The sequence below is a fragment of the Pongo abelii genome, chromosome 5 (assembly GCF_028885655.2).
Source record: "Pongo abelii isolate AG06213 chromosome 5, NHGRI_mPonAbe1-v2.0_pri, whole genome shotgun sequence".
Classification (NCBI taxonomy): domain Eukaryota; kingdom Metazoa; phylum Chordata; class Mammalia; order Primates; family Hominidae; genus Pongo; species Pongo abelii.
In genome coordinates, this window is record NC_071990.2 from 128571605 (window position 1) to 128598671 (window position 27067).

The following is a 27067-nucleotide window of genomic DNA, read 5'->3' on the forward strand; positions in this document are numbered from 1 at the left end:
AAAAAAAAAAGGAATGCCTCTCTCAGCCAGACCACAGCACATAATGATTCCCACTGTTGGATGAACACTGTTGGATCTGTCTCATGAAAAACGCTGTTATTACCACCCACTAACTCATCAACAGGTCCTGGCTCTCTACAGAATCTGGGTCTCATCACCCCCATCCACCCCCTCTTGTCCTCTATTCACCTCCACTTGGGAACATGGCCACTTGGAGAAGGGGAAGTTTTCCCTCTCTTAGCAACAGCTGGGGATGTTGATTCAGTACCTTACATTTTACACTCATAGCAGAGTGCATTCACTTTACAAAGGATTTTTCTACTTGTGATTAGGAAAAAAAAAAACCCACCTCTTTATTTTTGGTTCTGTGAGTAGTTTGTAACAGTTTCAATAGCAGCATCAACTGTAGCTAGTTGGTTGGTCACAGGAAAGTTCATAGGGTTTTGACTACTTTTGAAGTATCAAATTTGAAATTAGTCCATAGATTTTTAATTTATTTAAGGAATTAAAGAACATAATATTAAGATACTAAAAGAAATATTAAATTAGAAGTAAAAAGCACAGTGTTGTTACTCTAAGTTATTTAGACTGTTTCAATATGCATTGCTAATGGTAAGAATTTAGAAAAATACAAGAAAAGATTATATGCAAGACTGTAATTTTTTTGCTTTTTATTATTTCTTTGTTCTTATGACCTTTTATGTAGTTGATAACTTTTTTACTTCTCCCCACTTATTCCCCCCCACACACATACACAGAATGAAAATTAAAATCCCAAAGCAAACTAAAATTACTGCTAGAGAAAGATGGGGAGGAACAGAGGAGAAACGAGATAGTCCCAAGAGCAAAACACATGTAGATTGATGCACAGCCTCTTCAAAGATTGGAATCTGGACGTAAATCCCCAAGTTTATTGCTAGTTAGAACATTCTCCTCTAATATACAAGTTAAAAAGAGAACATATCTTCATGGAATACAAGATGCTGGTTCTGTTCCAAGATCCATAAAATTAACACAAATTAAAGTAACTATATCAGGCAAAATGTGTTCTTTCCTTTCCTTCTAATATTTACTTAGAAATGCAGAGGCTACATGTACTTAGGCTTTTTACTTTGGCCCTCAAGGGATGGCAGGATCTGGCTCCAACCACCCTTTGTAACTCATTTTATAGCACTCAATGCACTGCAGCCTCATTGGTACCTGTCATGTTGCTCCTTGTGCCCAGCTTCTCCCATGGCTGGTGCTCTACCTGAAATACTCTTCCTGGGTTTACATGATGACTCCTCCTTATTCTACAGGCCTTGGCTAAGGAGTAGACTTAAAGGGTCTTCCCTGACATGTATTTAAGGAAGCTTCCCAGAGTTATTCTCTGCCTTATTCACCTGTTTGTTGCCTTAACAACACTCATTATGATCTTTAATCATTTGATTCCTTGTTTACTTACTTATTAACTGATGAACATCATGTCTTCAGGAACTGGATTTCTTATTCATTCCTGCCTTTCCTGCATCACGTGAAATGTTGAGCACACTGTGGGTGAAATTTTTGTTGAAAACCTTAATCATAGTTTCCACAGTGTATCCATATACAGTGAAGCCTACTTGCATCTATCTTTCATTTCTAGTCCTGATTTTGGACTAGCTGTGGTTAGGCAAAGCATAGCCTTCAGTTACTAGGTTGGCTTCGAGCTCCCAAATATTCATCATATCTTAGATTTCATGAATTCTACAGCTACCATCATTTGATAGCCATTTTCTTAATATTTTGGGCTGACTTGATTTTAGTGGAAAGCCTAGCTATTTGCTGTTTAATGTTAGGTTTGTTTTATTGCTGTGGCTTTATTTTAAAGTATTTATAGAATATAAATATTAGACTCCCTTCAGGAAATTATTATTCAGTAAGAGAAAAAGAAAGATTTTCCAAGTTCTCAAAGAAACCATTTCCATTAAAAACAGTATGCTTCCCCACATAATAATAATGGTGGCGCACCAACTGGGCTGTATTCAGCAGCTGGTGAAGACATTCCTCTCTGAGACTCTTAGGAATTCTGTCAACCTCTGGTGTAGGCACAAACTTTCAGATTAGATGTTGATTTAGTAGGATAAAAGATACAGCAGACTCTATTATCCTAGCTGTTAAAGTTCAATTAATGTATGTACTTTTGAGTTTGATGAAAGACCAATAGAATTTGTATGTAGGTGTGTGTGTGCATGTATGGGCACGCATGCGTGCATATGTATATGTATATACACACATATATGTGTGTGTGTATCCATATACACATGTGCAGCATACAAACACATATGTGCACATATTTAAATATGTATATTTAAATAGCATAGGTGAATTTTAATTTACTTAATGGTTAAAACATTGGTATATTAAAACCCTAAAACCATCAGATGATAAACAGTATTTCAAAAACAGCAGGGTCTGTATATATTTGGACATATAAACATGTGGTTCTTTCAATAAGTTATCAATAAAAAATAATAATGAATAAACCTGTATTCACCCAAATATCATAGTTTGATAATCCAAAAGCAGTGTTGTATTCAAATAAGTAATTATATTTATTCAAAAAATCTTGTGTTCATATTTTGTTATCTATACCTACCTTTCTCAAGTTGCCTAAATGGTTGTGGAGACCTGGCCATTGTTGGCTCTACTTGCAAGCTTTAACACATGAACAAATAAGAAACATTGATTCTGAATATTTTCTTGGGTTGACTGGGCAGAATTTTAGAGAGACAGCCAAATAATTCAAATTTTTAACATTAGACTTTTCTTAAAGTGAACATTGCCAAACATTCCAGAGGAATCGGGAAACATCTCTTAATTTTCAATAAATGTAATATTACTCCAAACTTAAATGTGACTCCATAATAATCAAGTCCCAAGATATGGTAGAAATGTGTTGTCCTAACTTAGGCAAGAAAAATCACCACATTTTCTCTAAGGGAATGAATTACTGAAGTAAATGACACATAAAAAAACCATTATTACTTCACTTTGAGTGACTGATTTCATAATTAAACATTCAAAGTTTATATAATTTGCAACTTGATTTCTTTGCCAGATATTCATAGGCATAGCCCACTTAAATTATTATAGATACTTTCTGTTAAATATTTACTACTTTAACATTTTTATTATTCTTTCTTTCTGGGTTTGTTTTTTTTGTTTTTGTTTTTTTTTTTTAAGACAAGTTCTCTCTCTGTCATCCAGGCTGGAGTGCAATGGTAAAATCTTGGCTCACTGGAGCCTGGGCCTTCTGTGCTCAAAGGATCCTCCCACTTCAGCCTCCTGAGTAGCTGGGACCACAGGCATGTGTCACTGTGCCCAGCTAATTTTTTTTTTTTTTTTTGGTAGAAACAGGGTTTTGCTGTGTTGCCCAGGCTAGTCTCAAACTCCTTGGCTCAAGGAAAGTGCTGGGATTACAGTTGTGAGCCACTGCACTTAACAACATATTTATTATTTTTTTTAAAAATAGCTTTTTTATATGTATTGTGTTCATTCCTTCAATAATCAAAAACACTTTATTGAGAATCTATTCAATAAATAGCTTCCTTGAATAGAAGGTGGGAATTATCTCAAATTCCTGAATCTATAGTGGAAAAAAGAAGAAGAAATTATCAAACCATGAGACCTCTTCCCTCAGGAAGCGTACAGTCAATGTGAGCACACTTTTAAAAAGAGAAGGCATGGAGGAAAGGACAGATGTAAAAAACACTTTGATTATAGAATTCAGTTGGTCTCTTCTCTCTACCCTGTCTCTTAAGGCCACTGCATACAGAAAAACAGGCAGTGAATGTTGTGCAGACAAGTATGCTTTGGAGAGACTTTGTATATGATGTTTTTATTGTTGTTAAAAATAACTTAGATCAAATTTGTGAATTTATTAATTTTTAATCAGATTATAAAATCATTATTACTTTCATGTATCTGGCACTTCTTTTCAACTCAGTCAAACCTGTTTTATTAGTCTAAAGTCTACTAAAATTTACATTTCTGGAAATTAGCTACAAATAAATGATCATCAGCAGTAATTGGCAGCATGCAATAATGGATTTTTTTCACATAACAACTTACAATAGATGTTAGTACATTTGTAAATGAAGTGAATTAACGTAAAGCAAATGCTTGAAGCTTGCATTTAAACTGTCACAGATACAGAATTTAGTTCCCAATACTGTATTAGTTGATACATCATAAACATTGAAAACAAGTAGCCAAAGGTTGTATATTGTATATTGACCAAATGTTCTGGTTCCATTTAAAATTCTGTATTCTGGATATTTTATCAAAGTTGAATTAACTCTTATGATAATAGCAAGTCTCTTAGGAATGGTTGCATCAGTTATGTATCACAAGTTAAAGGTTATCAAATAGTAGGAAGCCTTCTTAACAGATAGTGAAATTGAAGTTTCTTACTCAGGGATTGTTGACAGTTCAGACACTGAAAGTAGGTTTAAGTTATGTATCAGTGTACACCCTTTTTGTACAACTAACCATAATAAACAAGAGATAATAGTTCCCTCTTTCTTAATTCTAAGGACAGACATATTAATTTCACTGTATATGTGACACATTTTTAGTAGAAAGTCCCAATATAAAGTTTCTATGAATTCTGCTCATTTTCCCACTCATATCTACCCCCATTACACATCTAAGGTTTACTTATATATAAAGATATAGTTACCAGATATCAAAGATCTCTATTTTCACCTCTGATCTAAACTCACTATTCTTCCAGCAGGCTATAGCGTTCCTTTGAGTCCAACTTTGAAGTTTCAAAATAAATGATTATGATAGCTTCTACTTATTTATATCATAAGGCAATTACCACAGTTAATTTAGCTTTTGAGTATGCTTTGAAAGCAACAGTGAGTGACCTAGAAATTCAAAGTATTGTTTAAAGCTGCTGATAATATATTTTGTTCTCTTACCAAATGTCCCCTATTTTGCTTTTTTTTTTTTTTTTTTTTTTTTTGAGACAGAGTCTCTCTCTGTCACCCAGGCTGGAGTGGAATGGTGCGATCTGCGCTCACTTTAACCTCCAACTCCCAGGCTCAAGCAGTTACCGTAGCTGGGATTACAGACGTGCACCACCACACTGGGCTAATTTTTGTATTGTTAGTAGAGACGGAGTTTCACCATGTTAGCCAGGCTGGTCTCACACTCCTGGCCTCATGTGATCAGCCCACCTTGGCCTCCCAAAGTGCTGGGATTAGAGGCATGAGCCACCGTGCCAGGCCCAGTAGCTCCTATGCCTTTTCTAATTAAGTAGCCACCATCAGAGACTGATGTGTACATCTCCAACAGCCACTCCAAAGTAAGCTCCATCTATTAAGCATCACTCTCTGGATATTTCATAAAATCTGCAAAATTAATGATTCCAAGCCAGGTTTATCTTTTTAAACATCGGTATTCTATGCACCATGCCCTACTCGCCAACTGCAGGCTTTTACTCCCCTGGTAGCCCCTCCCCTCTCTATTCACTGGCTGGACCCAGAAACACACCTTTTCAAATCCTCTTTCTTGTTCAGCATACATGCCATTGGCCACTATATTTGGTTGGTACCACCTCCTAAATATCCTTGAAACATGCATCCCTTCCTCACTACATTATATTGCCTCTGCTGTACTTTAAGTAATCATCAGCCTCTTACCTCGACTACTACATTATTCTTCTCCTAGTTTGCATGCCTGCCACACTGCCAGGGAAATTTCCTTTCCAATTCAAATCTTATATTTCAATCACTGGTGTGATTGAAACACCCTGTGTTTACAGAAGAATTTCATTGGCCTATCTCACAAAAGTTTTTGTAATCTAGGTCTATTTTATCCTTCCAATCTTCTTGTTATTCCTCATATCTTCATTCCCCACTACTTATGCACCAGTTGCATCAAACTCATGCCAGTCTCCTTCCCAGCTTGGGTCATTGTAGTGTTTCCTTCTCTAGCCACACATGGCCACTTATGTACTGATAAACTCCAACTCGTTTTCTAAGATTAAGTTCAAACATTGAGATTCTGTGAAACTTTCCCTACCTCTCCACCAACAACTTCAAATAAAAGTAGGAAAATATTGTTTGAAAAAGGTGATTTAGAAATGCAAAATGAAGTTAATATTGAATGGGGAATAAAAAGAAAGACATATGAGAAAGTAAAATTCTATTTTCTGTCTCAGAATCACAAGATTTTATGGCTGAAAGTGTTGTTACAGTCAATATAGACCAAAGTTTTTTGTGGTTTCCATATAAAAAGTAAAATCTCTTGCCTTAAAATGAAGTTTGGGAAATTTGTACTTAGTTGTGTAATACTGACTGTGTAATTTGTATGATCCTTATATGGCATTCGAGAAAGCTGTCACTACACTACATAACCATAAAAAAAATCTAGACTCATTGAATCTGAGCTTCATAGTCTCCATTTCTCTGTCTTCCCACAGCCAGCATTTAAACCTTCCTGAAGAAATAAGGTTTGCCATCATTTGATATTCAAAATTCATTGCCCATATTCAAAATTCACTGATTAAAACATAAAATTTTATGCAAGTTGGGACAACTAGGTCTTTCTTGCTTTTTCAAAAATCAAATTTTTAAAAACCCTTGCCTAGGAAGTCATTATATGAAAAAAAAAGGTAAAAAGAATTATTGTAGCACAATGTTGACTGTGCTGCATTTCATCAGTAAAAGTTTTAGAGACAGAGGGAACCAAGCAAGGTATTTTGGCACATCTCATAATTTCAGTAGATACAGTTACAATTATGAGACTTATTCAAAGCTCTCTCCTGAAGAACATTCCAAACATTCAGAACCTAGTTTTTAAAATAAAATTTATCTTCAGGAATGTCAGTTTTTGAAGCTCTGAATATGTAAATCATGTTTATATTAATAATTGATATATTTACAATTATATCGTAATTGGCAAAAGTTTCAGAATACATAAAATTAGAATTGTGTGTTTTCTTTCAGCAGCCACACTTCAGAGATAGGGATGGATTGGCATGGACCAATATGGTCCATCTTTCTTAAACCCAGAGTCTCTTAGTGCCCTGAGTTTGAAGCACTTTTCTTTCAAGTTGAGGTCCACCCTTCTATAGACAATTCTATGAAAAGGTCTTACAAGCTTTTCTCTACACCTCTCGCTTCTTGAAATGGATAATGACAGATTCCAAACACATGGAAATCTCTTGCCCCTTTTCCTTTTTAGGATCTTTGCAAGCTTACAATATGTACACGTTTTCTGTAAGTCACCAATGCTGACTTACTGGCATGAAAAATGACCCTGTTACTTGGAAAGTAGTTTCACTCACAAGTCCCCCAGGCCCTGTAATGTCTAAACCTCCTGTGCCACTTTATGTGACTACCCCACCCCCACAGAGGAGCATGCACAGGAAAAGCAGACTTCCCTTCCCCCACACATTTCCTTAGTTTATTTACAAAACGTCTTGGAATGAGAATGAGCTGCTTGTGGTTCCTGTGGCTGATTCGGGGATGGTTTCCTACAGGCAGAGGATGCTGGTCAACCGAATGACCTCTCTGTAACTAACCCATGCACCCCTGTGGTAAGGCTGTTTGGTCTTATGGGTACCTCTTCTAACTAAGCTTGGAGGGATTTGTTTTTGTGGTAAAGAACTTAGTAATGACCAAACGTCACTGTAAAGACAGATTTAATAATGCTAAGGTCCATCAGAGCCTACTCCTTCTACTATCAACAAAAGAAGCCAGAAATACACTGGGATGCCTTTAGATTCCTGTGCATCAATCTTTCTTTCTCTAAGGATTATGTTTTTTTTTTCTTCTGGCATCTTCAAAGGACAATAAAGCTATTAGCAATATATTTGAGTGGAGAACACATTAGGAAAAGAAATCATCCTAAACACCAGCTATATGAGAAATGCCCGTTAGTAGTTTTTACCAGCTCATGCAGAGGTGATGATGACTATTTAATAGTCAAAAGAAGATTTAAAGTTGTGACGATCTTAAGCAAACATGAGTCTCCCAAATATTCATTTCTGTTTGTTCAGACTTGCTAATGAACACTCTTAACTCACACATTGGTAACTCTTGGAAACCCTGGAATATGTGTAACAGTGATTCTTAAGGTAGACTGGTCCCTTCTCACCAAATATACATTTCACTCGAGTAAGTAGAAGATGAGAGCACAGAAACTGTAAGACTCTAGTTCCAAAAGAGAAAATATTGAACATAAATTACCATAAGTAGTCATATATGATCCACATGGAAACACTGGTGAGATAAGCATCACATTTTCACCATTATATCTATTTGAACTGGCAATTATTAAGCTCGTGTGAGAAGAAATATTTAATGAAGGAATTGTGGTGTACTCAACAGCTAACATAGTTTCAGCATCAGTTTGCATTGGATCAAAAAGTAAAACTGTGTTCTCTAATACACCATAGTTCAAAACAGATATTATAAAACTTAGTGTCTTTACTCAAGCCCTAGTGTACATTATTTTACTTACTGAAGAAATTAGAAACATATGCTTATCCTCCATTACATAAATGAAAAGCAAAGCAAATGTGTATTAATTTCACTGTGTAAATGAGCACAAAATTACCAGTCCCCAATCTCCCAGGGTGCTAGTTCAGTGAGGATATTATATATATGAAGAGAATATATATATAATTAGTTATACATAATTATACAATATATATTATATGATAAAGAGAATATGTATACACACACATACATATATAAGTCCTTTGAGGCAGTATATTCTTATTTTTCAAATGCTCAATTTTAAGAACTTTGAAATTAAAAACAATACATGTGCTAAAGGGAAATAAAAGATCACCAAAAAAGATAGGAAAAAAATCCCACCTCATTCACCCATTACCAACAAATTGAAAGCTAATGAAAGAAAACATATATCCTGCCCAGAAAATGTCATTTAACTTTTATATCTGTGATTTAACCTTTGTAATGTCTTTCTACATTTGTCTCCACAGTGCATCCTAACGTTAGTCAAGGCTGCCAAGGAGGCTGTGCAACGTGTTCAGATTACAATGGATGTTTGTCATGTAAGCCCAGACTATTTTTTGCTCTGGAAAGAATTGGCATGAAGCAGATTGGAGTATGTCTCTCTTCATGTCCAAGTGGATATTATGGAACTCGATATCCAGATATAAATAAGTGTACAAGTAAGTGCCTACACGAAATTGTATTTTTATCTCATCTTTGGTGACTTTTCCAGAATGAAATGGCCTCTAATATATTTGTGATATTCAATGTTAAGTAAATGATAATGTTTATCTGATAATTAGGCTAAACCATACTTGGACTTAACCCTCAGAACCAGAAAATTTTTATCGCTAACTTACAAAAAAGCACTCATGTTTTGGTTTTCTTTTTAATTATGAAAGCAAAGGCTGGGAATATGATTATTGCTCATTGAACCTATAGAAAAGTACTGCAAGCCTCAATTCCATCTGAGTTTCCATTATCAACACAAAATCCAAGTATTGACTAACTTGCTGAATCATTTCAGCTATTTTGACTTCAAGAGAGATTCCAGAGCAACTGAAACATTTATTTATCAATTGGAAATAAATATTGGGAGTACTGTCATCTAGAATCTCAAAACCTATTTTTCATACTGCAGACCCAGGGACCTTTCTCAAAAATGTAAATTAGGAAATACCACTCTATTCAAATACCATATGTAGTTCCATCAATCTCTCCAAACTCATCTCCTACAACTCCCCCTCAACCATTTTGCAGCAGCCTCACTTCCCTTCCCGTAAGATCTTCCCACCTCAAGCCTTTGCAATTATGTTCTACACTGGCTGTTCTAGCAGTTGGAAAGCTTTTTGTCCACATCTTTGCATAGCTGGCTGTCATATCACTGATGATTTTGCTCATATGTCACCTTCTCAGAGAGACATTCCATGATCATCCTATCCAAAATAATCAGCCTGTTCCCTTTGTCAACCACCCTCCATCTCTTTTTCCAACCATTTGCTGTTGTTTTTTTGTTTTGTTTTCCAGAGCATTTATCACTCTGGAAGTAGACTACCTGGTTTCAAAAAGCAGTCTGATCTGTTGTCCTGGGTTAGTTTTATAACTTTTATGAGCCTCAGTTTCCTTATATGTAAAATGAAATTATACCAATGGCTACCTCATTGGATTGTTGTAAATTTTAAATAACTTAATAATATTGTAAAGCATTATAGCAATCCTGGCTTACAGTAATCACCATATAAGGGTGAATTATTGTTATTGTTTACTGTATCTCTTCTCCTAGGATGTAAACTTTCTGAAGCCTGACTCTTACCCCTCTTGTGCATTGCTGCCAACCAATATAAAAAACAATGCCTGGCACACAGTAGGCAATCAAATATTTGTTGTAAGAATCAATAGCCCTCAAGAACAACACAAAGGTAATATCCTTTGTATGTTTTCTTAAGGTTCTGATGAAACATTTTCACTATCACTTAATATAAACAGATACTTCATCTTATAAATATTCTTGGCTATATATATATATATATATATATAAACAAAGATTTTTTCATAGGGCAATCAGTACAATGATTTTAAAATCAATAACCAATGTACCTCAACTAAATCACTGTGGAGGTATCCTGAATTCAGTCTGGCAAAATAATTTTGGACTTCAGGTATTTATTTGATACTAAAGTTGTGTGTGGCTGTGTCTGACACATGCAGAACTGGACCAATAGTTAAGAGAACATAATGCAAGCATATTTCTCTTTCTTTTTTCTCTTTCAGAATGCAAAGCTGACTGTGATACCTGTTTCAACAAAAATTTCTGCACCAAATGTAAAAGCGGATTTTACTTACACCTTGGAAAGTGCCTTGACAATTGCCCAGAAGGGTTGGAAGCCAACAACCATACTATGGAGTGTGTCAATATTGGTAAGGAGAACCTGTAATAATTTGAGTAAGTGATAATGTCAGTCTCCATGGAGGTGCTTTTCAAAGTCCTTTGTCAAAAGAACTTGAAGGTTCTTGGGCTGAGATCTCTTAAAGGCTGTCTCCATCCTTCTTTACAAAGATACTCTCTTAAAGGTGTTTTTCATAACCTTATCTAGTATGTATTATGGTACAATTTAATACAGTAAGTGCTTCCTCATTTCTTAGGGACTATCGATAATTGTTTCAACCGTTCTGTTTATGATAGATTTATTTTTATTATTATTTAGTGAATTTTTATTTAAATTATTATTTAATGAATTTTATTTAAGTAAACATTCAGTCAAGACACACATATGTATATCTGACAGTGATCTGTTATGTGACATACATATATGTCTTGAACTTAATTTTTAACTTGAAGCAACAGTTTCATAAAACACCTAGGTCTAATCTCAACTAATGACCAAAGTTATTTTCCAAGGCGGGAACATATATTCTCTTGACACAGCCCATTAATGCTCAGTAAATGGATCAAAGACCTAGAGAACTGGAACTGATTTAGTTAAAATCTCACTCTTTTTCTCTCACACTGCTATGCTGAAATATTCTGCTTGCACAGGTATTGATACATAATAAAAAGGATTGTGGACTTACTCAAACTGACAGATTGAGACAGTCCCTGGGGCTGATTAATTGCAGGCCAAATTTCCTGAAGGGGAGGTCCCTCAGACAAGTTGTTTGTCTAAATAACAGATCACTGTCAAGCTATATTTTCCCTCTTTTAAACATTGTGCAGCTACTACAGCTACAACTTTGATGAACACTTGGGAAGCAGATGCTGAACCAAATGGGAAAATAGCCTAGGAAATCTCAAAATCCCCTGGGCAAGAACTACAGGAACCTTTGATGCTGCAGTGATGTTGGCATATCCACACAACTGCCCTCCTGATTCAGTACAAGATAGTCTCCAAGACTCCCCTGGGGTCCCCATCTTAGGGGTCCCTTAGAATCTAAAGTGCTGGAGTAATAACTCCAAAGTGTTGGTTTAACCATTTCAAGTCCACCGTAGCACTTTTATTTCTAAACAATGTTTTTGATAGAATAAAATAAAAAGACATTTTAAAGATAATTTTAGAAGCATCTGGAGAACAACGGTCTTGAAACAGTTCGTGGCTCATTTTGGTTAAGTTTTTTCTTCTCTAGTTGTAAAAACACATGGAAAAAAAAGCAACTTAGGAATAGAGTAAAAAGTACAAAAGAAAGCACTTCAAGTTCTTTTTCTTATAGGTCCTGAGGGCTGATGATTAGAGGTAATAAGTTCCAAACACTAGAAAAAATAGAAAACACGTCTGTGGAATATTCAAGAGCAGAAACTCAGGATGAGTTGCAGAATGTTTGTGACATTTCTCTACCCAGAAAAAAAGGCACATATTTAGATTTTTTCAGTTGTTGAAGGTGTAACATTCAGTCCTGGAAAGGCTGTTTACCTTAAATGTATTAATGCTTTTCTGTCAGGGAGATCATTTCACACTTGGCACTATTGGATTTGCCCTTAAAGCTTACTGGTAATTTATACTACTAGTAAGACTAAGACTATTTATTTCTTAACACAACTACATTTAAGTTTATATATTTTGGAAGAGAGGTTAGCAGTCCAAAGGCCAATTACTGAGTTTGGTTCATTTAACAGATGCAAATAACCTAGGACACTGTAGTAACACAAATCACCAACTTTCGTTCAGGGCTGGCTCCAGTTGTTTGCTCGATAAGAGATGTCTCCCATCATATGGCGCCTAGCCTGCAGGTACTACACCTGCCATGCCTTTAGGCCAGTCCAGAATTTCAGGGAAGATGATGACCTGCTTCTATATCACAAAGGAATATTAAAGCCTGTTCCTTTAACAAATATGAAAACTGGGATCCGGAGAGCCAAAATGGTGACCCCAAAGAAACATTTTAAGTTATTTTCAGTGCTGTAATTAGTAGCTTGACTTTAGCTTCCCACTACTCATCCAATAGAAAGAATGTGTCTTTCTCATTGCTAAAATCCACACCGTATTTCTAGTTTTCTATCGAGATTTTAAATTGAGAGGAAAGGTCATAAACAGAGGAAATGCTACCCTGATATAGAGCTGGGATGAAAGAGGTATGTCACAGTATATCCGCTTTCCATGGTTTGCAGGTCAAATGAAACAGAAACATCCACTGAACCAAATTTTATAAGAGAACGTATTCTTTTCACTTTGTGCTCCAGATATTCGCTTCCTTTCTGCACTGTCATTTTGTCACTCTCACTGCTTCTCTTAGAGAGCTGGATTTGTTCAAGAAACACAGAGAGAATATATCTCACTTCAAGGACTGAGTAGCAAGGGACATTCCCTTGCTATGTTCTCTATGGAACCATGCAACTAGTCAACAAGAATTAGAGCAAAATGACCAGTAAAGTCACTACTAGTAGGACATCCTATTCAACTTTCTTGCCAATTCGGGAATCCCTTTTACAGCATCTTGCACTGATGATCAACCACAGCACAATCATTCCCAGGGACCGGAGCTCATTACCTTTATGAGACATGTGCTTCATTTGCTTCATTAGTGAATAGCTAAAGATTTCCAGTTTTAAGATTGTTCTTAATAGAGAAGCTAGGAGGAACACAGAAGGTGAATATTCTGTTTTTCCTTAACTATCTCTTAACCAAGGAGTGCCTCGATTCTACATTGCTCATTAAATGATCTGAATAGAACTTAAATCACCTTTGTGTTGTCTTTAGCACTTTTTTTTTCAGTTTTCATTTTTTTTTCCTGGAAATATTATTTGGATGCTAACATTATAGGTTTATTCTACAGTGTTTCTCTAAGATAAATTCACCTCATTTCATGGTGTTTTAACTCTCTGGTCTCATTAGAACTTTTTACTAACTAAACTCATTAGTTTTGAATATTTTCCCTCCTCCAATGAAACTATCTAAGGTTGTCCTTAGAATTTAATTTATAAACCCTTTCATCTTCTGACTATAAACTAATAATTACCTAAGCTGTAATTTTTTAAATACGTTTTTCTGAAGTCCAAGTATACATTTGCTTAGACCACTTTTGCTGTTATGAAAGAGCACCGAAGTTCTGGTCACTTGCACATCAGATCATTTTTTCTAATTCAGTCCTCTTAATTCTGGAATTAAATGAATACTGGACAAAGTGACAGCTCACAAACATTGACTTTCCTCTTCTCATCTGCTTTTTTGGAGGTGCCTTTTTTTGTAATGCTAAGGATACACTACTTTTTAATGGTTAATATCAGAATGGGATGCTGGAAGATAATATCCATAACCAGCAAGAGATTACAATATTATTAATTGACTTAGTTACTCTATTCTTGAATGAAAATTGTAATGGTATAACTGAGCATGAAGACTATTTTTAAATGATTCAATAAAGTTCATTTCATTTCACAGAAACATAAAGTCATGTATTTAATCAATTCCATTTAATTCCGTGTTGCACTCAGGGACCTAAAAGTGTCTGAAAAGTCCTGTGAAAAATGTATAATAAATGGATTTAAATTTCTAAAACATTTAAGTTATCTTTCAGCCTCTGCTGTTATGAGATAGCATTCTGCTCTACAGTAAGGAATCATTAAATCAGAAGGCAATAAGGGAGGTTACTGGAAACTTCTTTTTGTGGAAAGATAGTCTTAAATCATCAGAAAGAGTTACTGTTGCTAGCTGTTGTTATACATTAGAAAGTTTTGGGGACATAAATATAATAGCACCTTGAGATGTTTCTTTTCTTTAGAAGTGCAAAAATCTGTTATAACCTGAGAAAGCCATTATTGAAAAAAAGAAACTAATACAGAAAAAGGAAACAAATCTCCAAAAGAAGCTTCAGAAAAAGTACATCAGGTCATCTTAGGAATCACTTGGTCAGGTTAATTTTAGAAGCAGGTTATCAGCTGAAATTGACCCAGAATTCACATATAATAGATGCCGCTATGCCTGAACCATACTCAGTAACAGATATCAATATCTAAGCGTACAACAGCACATGTCATAAGCAAAGGCAGTAAATAGTAGGCCAAAGACCAGGATTCATTTTCTGCTCAAGCATTCTCTAACACAGAGGTTCTCAAAAGGAGTTCCCAGTAACAGCAAATCAGCATTACCTGTATTGTTAGGCAAATTCACAGCCCTACCCCAGATAACTGAATCAGATTCCCTGTTTAATAAATGGTGCTGGGAAAACTGGCTAGCCATATGTAGAAAGCTGAAACTGGATCCCTTCCTTACACCTTATACAAAAATTAATTCAAGATGGATTAAAGACTTAAACGTTAGACCTAAAACCATAAAAACCCTAGAAGAAAACCTAGGCATTACCATTCAGGACATAGGCATGGGCAAGGACTTCATGTCTAAAACACCAAAAGCAATGGCAACAAAAGTCAAAATTGACAAATGGGATCTAATTAAACTAAAGAGCTTCTGCACAGCAAAGGAAACTACCATCAGAGTGAACAGGCAACCTACAAAATGGGAGAAAATTTTCGCAACCTACTCGTCTGACAAAGGGCTAATATCCAGAATCTACAATGAACTCAAACAAATTTACAAGAAAAAAACAAACAACCCCATCAAAAAGTGGGCAAAGGACATGAACAGACACTTCTCAAAAGAAGACATTTATGCAGCCAAAAAACACATGAAAAAATGCTCACCATCACTGGCCATCAGAGAAATGCAAATCAAAACCACAATGAGATACCATCTCACACCAGTTAGAATGGCAATCATTAAAAAGTCAGGAAACAACAGATGCTGGAGAGGCTGTGGAGAAATAGGAACACTTTTACACTGTTGGTGGGACTGTAAACTAGTTCAACCCTTGTGGAAGTCAGTGTGGCGATTCCTCAGGGATCTAGAACTAGAAATACCATTTGACCCAGCCATCCCATTACTGGGTATATACCCAAAGGATTATAAATCATGCTGCTATAAAGACACATGCACACATATGTTTATTGTGGCACTATTCACAATAGCAAAGACTTGGAACCAACCCAAATGTCCAACAATGATAGACTGGATTAAGAAAATGTGGCACATATCCACCATGGAATACTATGCAGCCATAAAAAATGATGAGCTCATGTCCTTTGTAGGGACATGGATGAAATTGGAAATCATCATTCTCAGTAAACTATCGCAAGAACAAAAAACCAAACACCGCATATTCTCACTCATAGGTGGGAATTGAACAATGAGAACACATGGACACAGGAAGGGGAACAACACACTCTGGGGACTGTTGTGGGGTGGGGGGAGGGGGGAGGGATAGCATTAGGAGATATACCTAATGCTAAATGACGAGTTAATGGGTGCAGCACACCAGCATGGCACATGTATACATATGTAACTAACCTGCACATTGTGCACATTTACCCTAAAACTTAAAGTATAATAATAATAAAATAAAATAAAAAGAAAAAGGAAATTCTGGTGGGGGCTAGTGGGGAAAGGTCCAGCATTTTTTGTTTTAGCAAGCCCTCCAAGTGATTCTGATGCATGCTAAAGTTTTAGAATCAATTCTCTAGCACATAATATAACAATTGTTCTTCAAATTCTGGTCAGGATCAATCAACAATTGCAGCAGTGCTCTGGAAATTATAAAGAACTGATCAATTTTAGTGATTATATTAATGTTAGTGCCAGTGTTAATCAATCTAGAGAAAAAGGAAATCCAATGCAAAAATGAGTTTACCTGATGAGTCCTAAACTGAAAACATTCAATTTCTGCCTTTCCCATTCTCCTGTTTTATATTTAAGTCATCTTGCCCGACTTTGGTCTGCAAGATTCTTCTCAAATGTGGAGAAGTTCTGATGGAAGCAAATCTTTTTTTAACTCAACAATAGTGAAAGTGGTTGTGAGCCAGCTGAGTCTGTTTCTTCTGTTCTGTTTCAGTGCACTGTGAGGTCAGTGAATGGAATCCTTGGAGTCCATGCATGAAGAAGGGAAAAACATGTGGCTTCAAAAGAGGGACTGAAACACGGGTCCGAGAAATAATACAGCATCCTTCAGCAAAGGGTAACCTGTGTCCCCCCACAAATGAGACAAGAAAGTGTACAGTGCAAAGGAAGAAGTGTCAGAAGGGAGAACGAGGTACAATCATAATAACAAAATGTGCTTGTTTGAATCCTCATAATCTGTTGCATTTTTCATTTTATTTCTTATGAAACATTTGGCATTATCTTTCATGCCTAATATCCTAAAATGCGTACCAAACAAGAATATGTTGCTTGTAAATTACAGAATATAGATGTGGTAATTCCAAAATATGGAGCCTGATGTCAGAACTTTACTATAGAAGTGTGCTAATTGAATTATGATGAACTAGGCTGTATTGTAAGCATTTAGGGCATTATCTTTACTATAATCTGCTTTGCTAGTACTTAGAAAACTTTTGGGAAGTCTCATAATTACAAAGTCTAATGATATTTACAAGAACAAGACAAAGAAACACTGCCATCAAACATTCCTTTCCTCACTGCCTGCAAACCAAAGTAGTGAAATGTAGTGGTAAGCTTTTGTAGCTAAGTGTATATATATATGTGTGTGTGTGTGTGTGTGTGTGTGTGTGTATATATAATTTTATATATATATAAAATTTTATATATATATATATAAAATTAAAGACAGAATATCATTCTGTCATCCAGGCTGTATTGTAGTGGTGCCATCGCAGTTCACTGCAACCTCAAACTCCCAGGCTCAAGCAATCATCCCACCTCAGCCTCCCAAAATGCTGGGATTACAAGCGTGAGCTGCCATACCTGGCCAATATAGTTAATACTGAGTTTATCTTGAATTAAATGACCAAAGACACATTTTATGAATATAGCAAAATCATTAATGACATATGTCTCCAGATTTCTTTTCATATTGCACTAACTTTATAGACCAGATTACAGAACCTATTCCATCAATATTAACTATTAGAATTTGCTATGAAATCAACAAGGAGAAATATACCATTTAATAATATGATCCTTTAGGGTGAATAAACTTCCAGCCAGAAGACCCTCAGTTGCCGATCTTTAAAATATCATTTTTCTGTCTTTCTCACTAATGTCTTCAGCACCACTTCCTACAAATACGTTGTGTAGTTTTATGTAACTATTGGTAGTTATCTGGTGAGTCTATAAATGATCTTCTCAGTTAATTCCAAAGGAGTTTGATTGCCTCTGTAGTTGACCTTTCTTAACTTATTTCTCCATAGTTGACCTTTATTAGGTTATTTCATTCATTTACTAGCTTATTTCATTCATTTATTCATTCAACATAGTTTTATTATATTCTTACTTTATGGCTATGCACAGTACTAGGGCCTAAGGATTCATAACTGAATAGGGTACTGTCTCTCTATTGTGAAGGTACACCAGAGTCCATTGAAAGGTTGAGATATTTAAACAGATAATCACAACATCATAGAGTAAGGGAGATTATACATGTGTGAACTAGTTTAAAGGGAATACAGAAGAGGACACTGCAAACTTGAACATTGCTTATACAAAAGAGAATTTGGGTCACCTGTACTTTGCAAAGAAACATCCATTATGCCAAAAGAATTGGCCATCACTAAAAGCTATAAAACCTGTTTCTGCCATTCTAATCAAGTAGTTAATGTGAAAAAATTCTTGAAGACACGGGTTATTTAAAGAGAACTTCAAACTTTTGTAAATTTGTAGGAGGTTTTGATTAAAATTTGTTTAAGGAATGAAAGCTGGCTAGTGAAAAAGGCCTTTTGGCATTTGTTACCAATTAATTTAAAACATCTTAGATTTTAAAAGTTGGATCTGGAAGTCAAATATTTCATCACTCTACTTGTTGGTATGCTCCCGTTGCCATACATTTACTTATGTTTACTAAATTTCTTTAAAATTTAATGACTTACAGGTGGTCTTTGCTCATATCATTCTTTTCAGAAAGATTGTACGTTATTAATCAGTATTCAGTATACATTCCTTTTAAAATATAAATGAAGAAAAGTTATCCAATAGCAGAATTAAATCACGATTCTAATTACATTTTATTTCTTTTACTTGAGAATGTGATCTTTCAATAGAGTATATTTTGGTAGCACTTGACTTAAACATTAACATTGAAAATGTCAGCTGTTAAAACTGGCATTTATCTCATCTAGAAAGAGATAAAATAAATAACATCACAAGAAGTTTGAAATAGTAACCTGTGACATAAGATTTAGCTTAAAAGTGTCTTTCTGATTTGTTTTCTTCCCCTCTGAGGATACAGTGACATTTTACATTTACAAAGAGAAGTTTATACAACTAGAAAATTTAGGTGTTTTATTTTTTCAAATTTCATAAAATATAGATAAACAAGTGGCAAATACGAATCACATTTACAATTAATTTCCAGATTTAGTCCTACTTTTATTTTTCCTCATTTATTTTTCAAGGTGTTTGTCAAAAACTTTTCTTAAGTAGCCTATAAACTAAAGGTAGGAAGAAAATCACTTCTCTCTTTGTTGTTTATTTCTCTAATCCTCCAGTTTTCTTAACTTCTCTTAAGGTTTAGTTAGCAAGTATCCTATTTGAACACAAACCAAATAGAAAAGTAATAATGACCTCTGGACATCCCACCGTATACTCTCTATCAAGCATCATATCAAAATAATAACATTATCCAGAGTCTTCATTTAGGCTCTACTATATATTTATATAATGTGTATAATATATAATAAAAATATCTTGAAAATTACTCATTGTCTTGAATTTATAACCTAAATGATAAGAACCCCACATATACATACAGAGAAGCATATCAACAGAGCAAATTTAGTAGAGGACTTTAATTCATCTTTATATTTTTCTATAAAAGTTGGCATTTCTTATTTTAAGTAGGGTAAGCATTAGAAACATTTAATCAACTTTAAAGATAAACACAATAAAGTAGTACAGACATGACTTCTCCTCACACTTAGGATAGCTATTATTTGAGTTGCCCCCAGATGTTTATAGATTAATAAAATAAGAAGATTCTTTTAGGTTCATAGCTTCAGCATTTCAAGATGAGCGTACTAAAAGATAAGGCTTTTCTTGTGAATTTAAAGTTAGGTCTATGATCCCTGCCTAGGAGGTTAACAATAGACAGGGGTAGATAACTCATATTTGGAAAAGGTAGGGAGCATGTGTTCAGGATTTTTTCTGCTCTGTTGAAATTGCCAAAGCAAGATCTCCAGGGAAGAATGATAAGATCCAGAAATGACTTTTCAAAATGTACACAAAGAAGAAGTTGAATAGAAGAAAATAGTTTGTAGGAACAGAGTGGATTCATCTAGTTGGGAGATGCTTTTTAATATGTATGTGTTACAAAATCTTACACACACACATTTTTCTTTACTACCATTTTCTCATGCTTAGAGTTAGTTAACCCGAGGAGATAAATTCAATTGTTGTATCCTTATATTTAAATTATCTCATGTATTTGTTTACAGTATTTCAGATTATTCCCCTTTACTTGACATGCTACCTTTTAATCAGCCTGAACTTCTCCATCAATCACTAACTTTAGTAAGAGGTCATTACCAATACAATTCTTTCTAGCATGAGCTTAATTGAATTATATATTTGAAATATCAAAAATATAGATTTTAACAGATTATAGAGAGTAATATATAAACTATTATCACGTGTATTGAAACATCATATTTAAGTAGAAGTAAACAAGGAGAAAATGCATTTCCAGTGGTTGCCAGATTTTATTTATTGACTTTTTTGACATACAGTGCGTAACCATCTCAGATAAGGAAAACTGAAACAGCTCAGGAAGATGTGCGTGCACCTGCATTTGATGCAAAAGGGTATTTTTGTGTATGTGGTGGTGGAAGCAGAGTGAACGAACACATTTCTCATTCATTTGCACCTTCCTCTAATTAACTAAAGAGAATTTCCTATAGATGGTTTTTAAGGCAACTCACCAAGAATAAAAGAAATTTTGTTCTTTGGTTAGTTTTATGAAAAAGATTCTTATTAATCACAGATAGTGTATCATCTTGGGATAGAAAGGAGAGAGAAGAGCAGAGCACATTGCTGGAAGAAGTGAGGTGGAGGTCTACCTTCCTGGTATAAAGACAAGCTAGCATGCATTCCACCAGAGAAATATAAAAGGAACCCTTTAAAATAGAAAGAAAGAAAACGTTTAGGGACACACCAGGGAAGAAACAAATGTAGGAATCATTGTATTACTGTACTATTTGAGTATACTGTAGTTTGCCTTACGTACTTTCTCAAAATTAAGTATAGTAAAAGTCTACCAGGCATTATGTAAAGGCATTACATACAGTCTCCTTTTTTTTTTTTTTTTTTTTTTGAGATGGAGTCTCACTCAGTCACCCAGGCTGGAGTGCAGTGGCATGATCTCGGCTCACTGCAACCTCTGCCTCCTGAGTTCAAGCGACTCTCCTGTCTCAGTCTCCTGAGTAGCTGGGATTACAGGCACAGGCTGCCACACCCGGCTAATTTTTTGTATTTTAGTAGACATGGGGTTTCACTGTGTTGGCCAGGCTGGTCTCGAACTCCTCAGCTCAGGCAATCCACCTGCCTCAGTCTCCTAAAGTGCTGGGATTACAGGCATGAGCCACCATGCCTGGCTGAATGTATTCTCTCTTAAAGGCTAAGCCACGTTTTCAATTTAATGTCCTCAGTGGACAGGCCTTCCAGTTGCTGAATCACTATTTAGCTTTCCCTCCACTAAAATTAATTATATGGCTATAATCATTTCTTTTTCATAATACTCTCCTATCTATTCAGTTGAACTGTATGCAACTGCCTTTTCTGTAGGTCATAAATGGTCAGATGTTAGCAGTTTCATATGGTTCAACCTGATACTTTAAAATTTCATCTCTCTAAACTGATCAAGTTTTAGAACCAGACCTAGAGTATTTTTCTTAAGGATTGACAGTTTACAGTTTGTATATACTACAATCTGTTTTAAATATTAAGCTTTTAATAATAGTAAACTGTACAGCTGTCCTTGAAAGAATGTAGGCACTACCAATGCAGAGCCTGAAAAGTGGGGCTTAGCCTGGGAGGGTTCTTGGCTTAGCCCAGAAAAGAATTCAAGGGCAAGCCAGTGGTGTTCAACAGCAACTTTTATTGAAGCAGCAGTGTACAGCAGCAGCAGAGGTACTGCTCCTTGTGGAGCAGGGATACCCCATAGGCAGTGTGCCCTGAGTACCATCTCAGAGGAAGTTCTGCAGTCACATTTATACCCACTTTTAATTAGATGCAAATTAAGGGGCACATTATGCAGAAATTTCTAGGTGAAGGGTGGTAACTTCTAGGTCATTGGGTTGTTGCTATGGAAAGGGGTGGTAACTTCTGGGTGTTGCCATGGCAATGGCAAACTGACATGGCACATTGGTGGGTGTGTCTTTTAGAAAGGTGCTTCCACCTCATGTCTGTTTTAATTAGTCCTCAATTTAGTCTGGTGTCTGAACCCTGCCTCCAGAGTCAAGTCTCACTTTGTGAGTCAAGCCCTACCTCCTACCTCACTACTAATCTTTAAAGTCTCTCATAAAAACATGTTTGGTCTTCAGATGCTCTTTAATCATGGTCACATATCACTTATTCTGTTTTTATTTGATTTTTTTTCTCCTTAGCTATATTACTCAACCCTTATTCCTTTTTTTTTCTTTCCCACCACCTCCAATTTAATCACTGAAACATCAAATCACCTTGTAAATTCAGTGGACAAGTATCAGAATTTATTATCCATATAGGTGAAAACATTTAATGCCTCAGTGACAGGCTTTCCTCTTATTGTTTCCTCTGGCATTGACATTATAATAGCAGGATCTATGTGAGGATTCTTTGTTGCCTAGGTTTTTGGGTTGAAGACTGAACCAAGAGGCTTTATATGCACAGTTGACTTCCCTGTGTCATAATGAAGCAGAAGAATCACAGCCAGCACCTGGATAGATGTAGAAAAAAAAATGAAATGACGGTTTTTAAGTTTCTTGCCTCTAACACATTTTACATCTTATTGTATGTTCTTAAACTTCTCAACATTAAAGAAAAAGCTCTGCAGAAAATAAGAAGCCTTTATTTCATGTCTTGCATTCCTTAATATTATATCATCTTTTAGAACTCAACCAGCAGTTACTACCTCTTTATAATTCAGACCAAGTTTGTTCCATACCATTTTTGTAGGCTCTCTGAGATTTTGGGGATTTTATTAACGGTGGTCAAAAATCATGGTGGACATTATTCATGGTGGGAAATACTTAATTGTTATTATTACCCATGCAATCCCTTCATTCCTATGATAGTATAAAAATTATTTGTAGGCTTTTCTGCTAATTGGTGTGTACCTCAGCATTCCTATTCTAAAATAAACTTTGTAATAAATGATCCTTGAAAATGCCTATATTCTCTGAGATTTCACTTAGTGATATTTATAAATATCTAGTGCTTTGTGACCCATTGGTGAGTGTGACATAACACACAGTGATCAGGTTATTGAATAGAGTGGTAGCATTCTTCAGCTCCTAAGCAAACAATGATCTTGCCATTGTTTAGGTCTGGTGCATGAGGATTGTTTCAGCTAGCTTTTGCTGCATAACAAATAACCTCAAAACATAAAGGCTTAAAACAACAACCACTTACTTAACAATTTGTGGCTGGGCAATTAAGGCTGAGACCTACTGGGCAATTTTGATCTTGGCTGGGCTCGGTCACATTGTTGGATGGCTGGAGAATGAGGAAATTGCCATGTTTCCATTATCATCAAGATGGCAAGAGGTCCTACAGCCTTCCAAAGTAGAAAAGGTGAAGTCATTCCTCTTGAGGCTAGGCTCAGAACCTGGCATAGTTTTTACTTCCACCACATTCTGTCAGCCTATACTAGTCATAAGCCTAGTCCTGATTCAAGAGTTGAAGAAACAGATTTTATCTCTTGGCAGAAGAAGGTGCAAACTTACTTTGCAAGGTGGCATGCATATACAGGGTGGGAGAGGAGAATTATAGCCATTTTTGCATTCTACCCTAGAGGTCTTTCCCTTGTTTGTAGTTAGATTAGTGTGATTGCTCATTCATTTAACAATCTCTTACTGTCTAAAATACAGTAAGAGATTTGTATTTCCTTTGTAAATTTCCTTCCTTCCTTTGTACAAACAGTCAACTATTGATACAGGAGATGTTGTGTTGGATATTATTTCTACTGTACTTTCTAATTTGTAAAGGGCAGAACAGGAAGAATAAATAAAATTTGAGGCCAAGATACCTTCATACGCTCAACAAATATTTATTAAACTTCCATCATGTGCTGGGCACTCTTAGGTGCTGAGGATAAAGCAGTACACCAAAAAGACAAAATTCTTTTCATCATAGATCTTATATTCTGAATGGTTTATATCAGTCCACAAGGTAATGACCATAAAGGATCAGCCCTTTTGTAAGCATACGCCTTTGTTAACAGTTTTCACCTTTGTGATTTGTACCACCAGTAGCTGCTGTCTTCATTAGAGTTTCCTAACACATTACAAAGACATTTGTTAATGCTGGCAAAAATGAAATTTCTCTGCTTACATTTCCTTTTGGTCTCAATGTGAATACATGTATTTTTTCTGTGACCACCATGTTGATGTGCTAATATGTTTTTGTAAGACGGCTAAGTAGGGTTAAAGGTACAGCTTGTGGTTGTGGAACAATGCTGAGTTAACCAGCCCTTTGGAGAAATGACCCCAAGACCTTGGCTTCCTTTACAGCCTGTTCTAGCCAACTGAGATCCCTGCCAATTAGGAGGGTTCCCTAGAGAGAGACTCTGAGAGCATCAGCATAAATTTAAATTCTGGACCCCCAAATGTAGTTTCCAAAAGAAGCTTCTTGTCCTTTGCTAATTGCAAAGTAAACATTTCTCCAGCAAAAAGACACTCCCTCCTTTCATGCTCCTGTTCTCCTTCCCATCTCCCTAATACTGTCACTCCTTAAAACTGCTAGTGTTGCCGAAACCTCTTTGGCATAGGGGACACCCCATATTTGAAGGCACAAAGAATTATTCTTTCCATAGATCATTATCTTGCTTTTTATCTCCTCCAGCAACTTCTTCATAGAAGCATTATAGACTAACTTTGTAGATGTCATAGTCTGCAGAAAGGAGTTGATGCCTTATCCTTGGGCCTCTCAAGAGGTGTGACTAAGTAGGCTATTATTAGCATGACAAAATGGATAGAAATGGAAAATTCTTCAAAACCTCTTAATCCACTTTGTTCTCACTCTCTTCTACATGCCCTTCTCTTTCTATTTAATTTCCTACTCAGTTCCTTACCTTTCATTTAAAACACCCCATTTCTCAGGTCCCAAATTAGAAATACTTTCCTAAAATTTTTCTGTTTTTCAGTTTCTCTAAAAAATTATTTACATGACATACTTATTACTTTAATAGCAAAACAATATATTAGCATGTATCTCTCAATGACAGTCCTTTTTTCACCAAGCTCACTGTTCTGCCCTCTGTATCCTGCAGGAATTGTAGTTGAAAATGACAGATCTCAAATTATCTTAGGCAAGAAGAAAATTATTGGCTTAACCACAGACTGCACTAAGTCCTCAAACAATATCACTTTATCACAATATCACTGCATCGCCTTCTGCTGTCTCCCTTTCTCACCATTTCAGCTCACACTGCCTTCATTCGTCATTGTTTGTTGGCCTTATTCTCCTCTGCTACAGAGTCTTTCTCCATTTAGGAGGAAAGCTGGCTCTGGGCAGCTCCAAGTCTATATATCCACATTGCTCCAAATAAAAAAGGATAGTGCTCTCGCTCTCTCTTTCAGTATCCCTGCATCCAATCTCTTGAAAGGATTCCAAGGGACCCTGCTTTGAATCACTGTGGCAGAGGAACTGGGGTCCTGAGATTGGTCTGTCTAAGTAAAATGCCTGCAGTTGAAGCCAGGGTCAAGTGAGCCATTTTGATTGCTGGCTCTGTTTAGAAACAAGGGTACTGACAAAAACACAACAGATGTAAATCATCTCTCATCTCTCCCCACCAGACAAGAAACAAAACTTACCACATCTAGAAACGTATGTTCTTCTACAAGACAATCCCTTTTCAATACTGGTTTTGAAAATAATTTTAAGTGAGGAAGAGTAACCAAAGTTTTTTTCTATTTCAGACTAAACACATGTTCAGGATAATGCTAAGAATATTTTAATTTAACTATTTTTTTCTAGTTTCTCTGCATTTGCTAGAAACTTTTTTTTGGGAGTAAACTGGTTTTAAATGAATAGAAAAAATAATCTGCTATGCATATGAATGGTTTCTGGAATTGAAATGTGCAGGCTTAAGTAAAGACATGTCCATGTCCATTTCTAGCTGCTGAGGGTTCTGTGTGAAATGCACCAGTGTGGGCAATGACCTTTTGCTTGATTATGCACAAGGCCACTGAAACGTTAAAATTAACTCTAACCTAATTACTGAACTCCGGTGTTTATATTGTGTATACACCACCAGGTCATAACTCTAGCCTCTGTGAGCCCCAGCTGCCATAATTGAGAAATATGCTTTGCAAATGGTTGTTTTGTTTACTTGTTGTTTCTGCTGGAAGAGCTTGCTTTTCCTATTTTTGCAAAGAAACAGATGTAGGGAAGAGCTTCTGAATAAAGTTTAATTACATTTTATATCTCAATGCAAAACATGTACATCTGTAAATGAGATATTCCTTTTACTTTTGCATTACATAAAATGTAATATCTGAAAGCACAATGCCATTTACTATTCACTTTTTTGAGTAATAGCACATTTTAGGTAAGGAAATATCAATATACTAAATTCACATGCAGAAAATATGAATAGTTGCTAATTCCAAAAATAAAAGATATAGAAAATATGTGCATACTTAGGATCAAGAGTTAATATCTAATTAATTATAACTCATGAACAAAAATTATTGTCTTAACAGAAATAAGAACATAGGTTTTCATAATATAATTAGTAGAATATGAATTACATGGCTAATTATTTTTTATGGAATATGTACATATGATAGTAAAATATTTCTCAGAATAATAAGTACAATTGTAAACATCTGCTATGCTGCTTATCTGTTTTCCAGCCAACAGCAAAATCGTAAAGGGATT

General features: G+C 35.6%; 1 protein-coding gene across 1 annotated transcript in view; it reads left to right on the forward strand.

The window, feature by feature from the left end:
- The window catches only part of RSPO3 (R-spondin 3), a 79575-nt gene that overhangs the window by 20819 nt on the left and 31689 nt on the right, over nt 1–27067 (forward strand). Inside the window, exons 2-4 of the mRNA XM_009242235.3 lie at nt 8987–9178; nt 10770–10916; nt 16872–17069. Of these exons, the coding sequence (XP_009240510.1) occupies nt 8987–9178; nt 10770–10916; nt 16872–17069 (537 nt within the window). The remainder of the gene's footprint in view (nt 1–8986; nt 9179–10769; nt 10917–16871; nt 17070–27067) is intronic.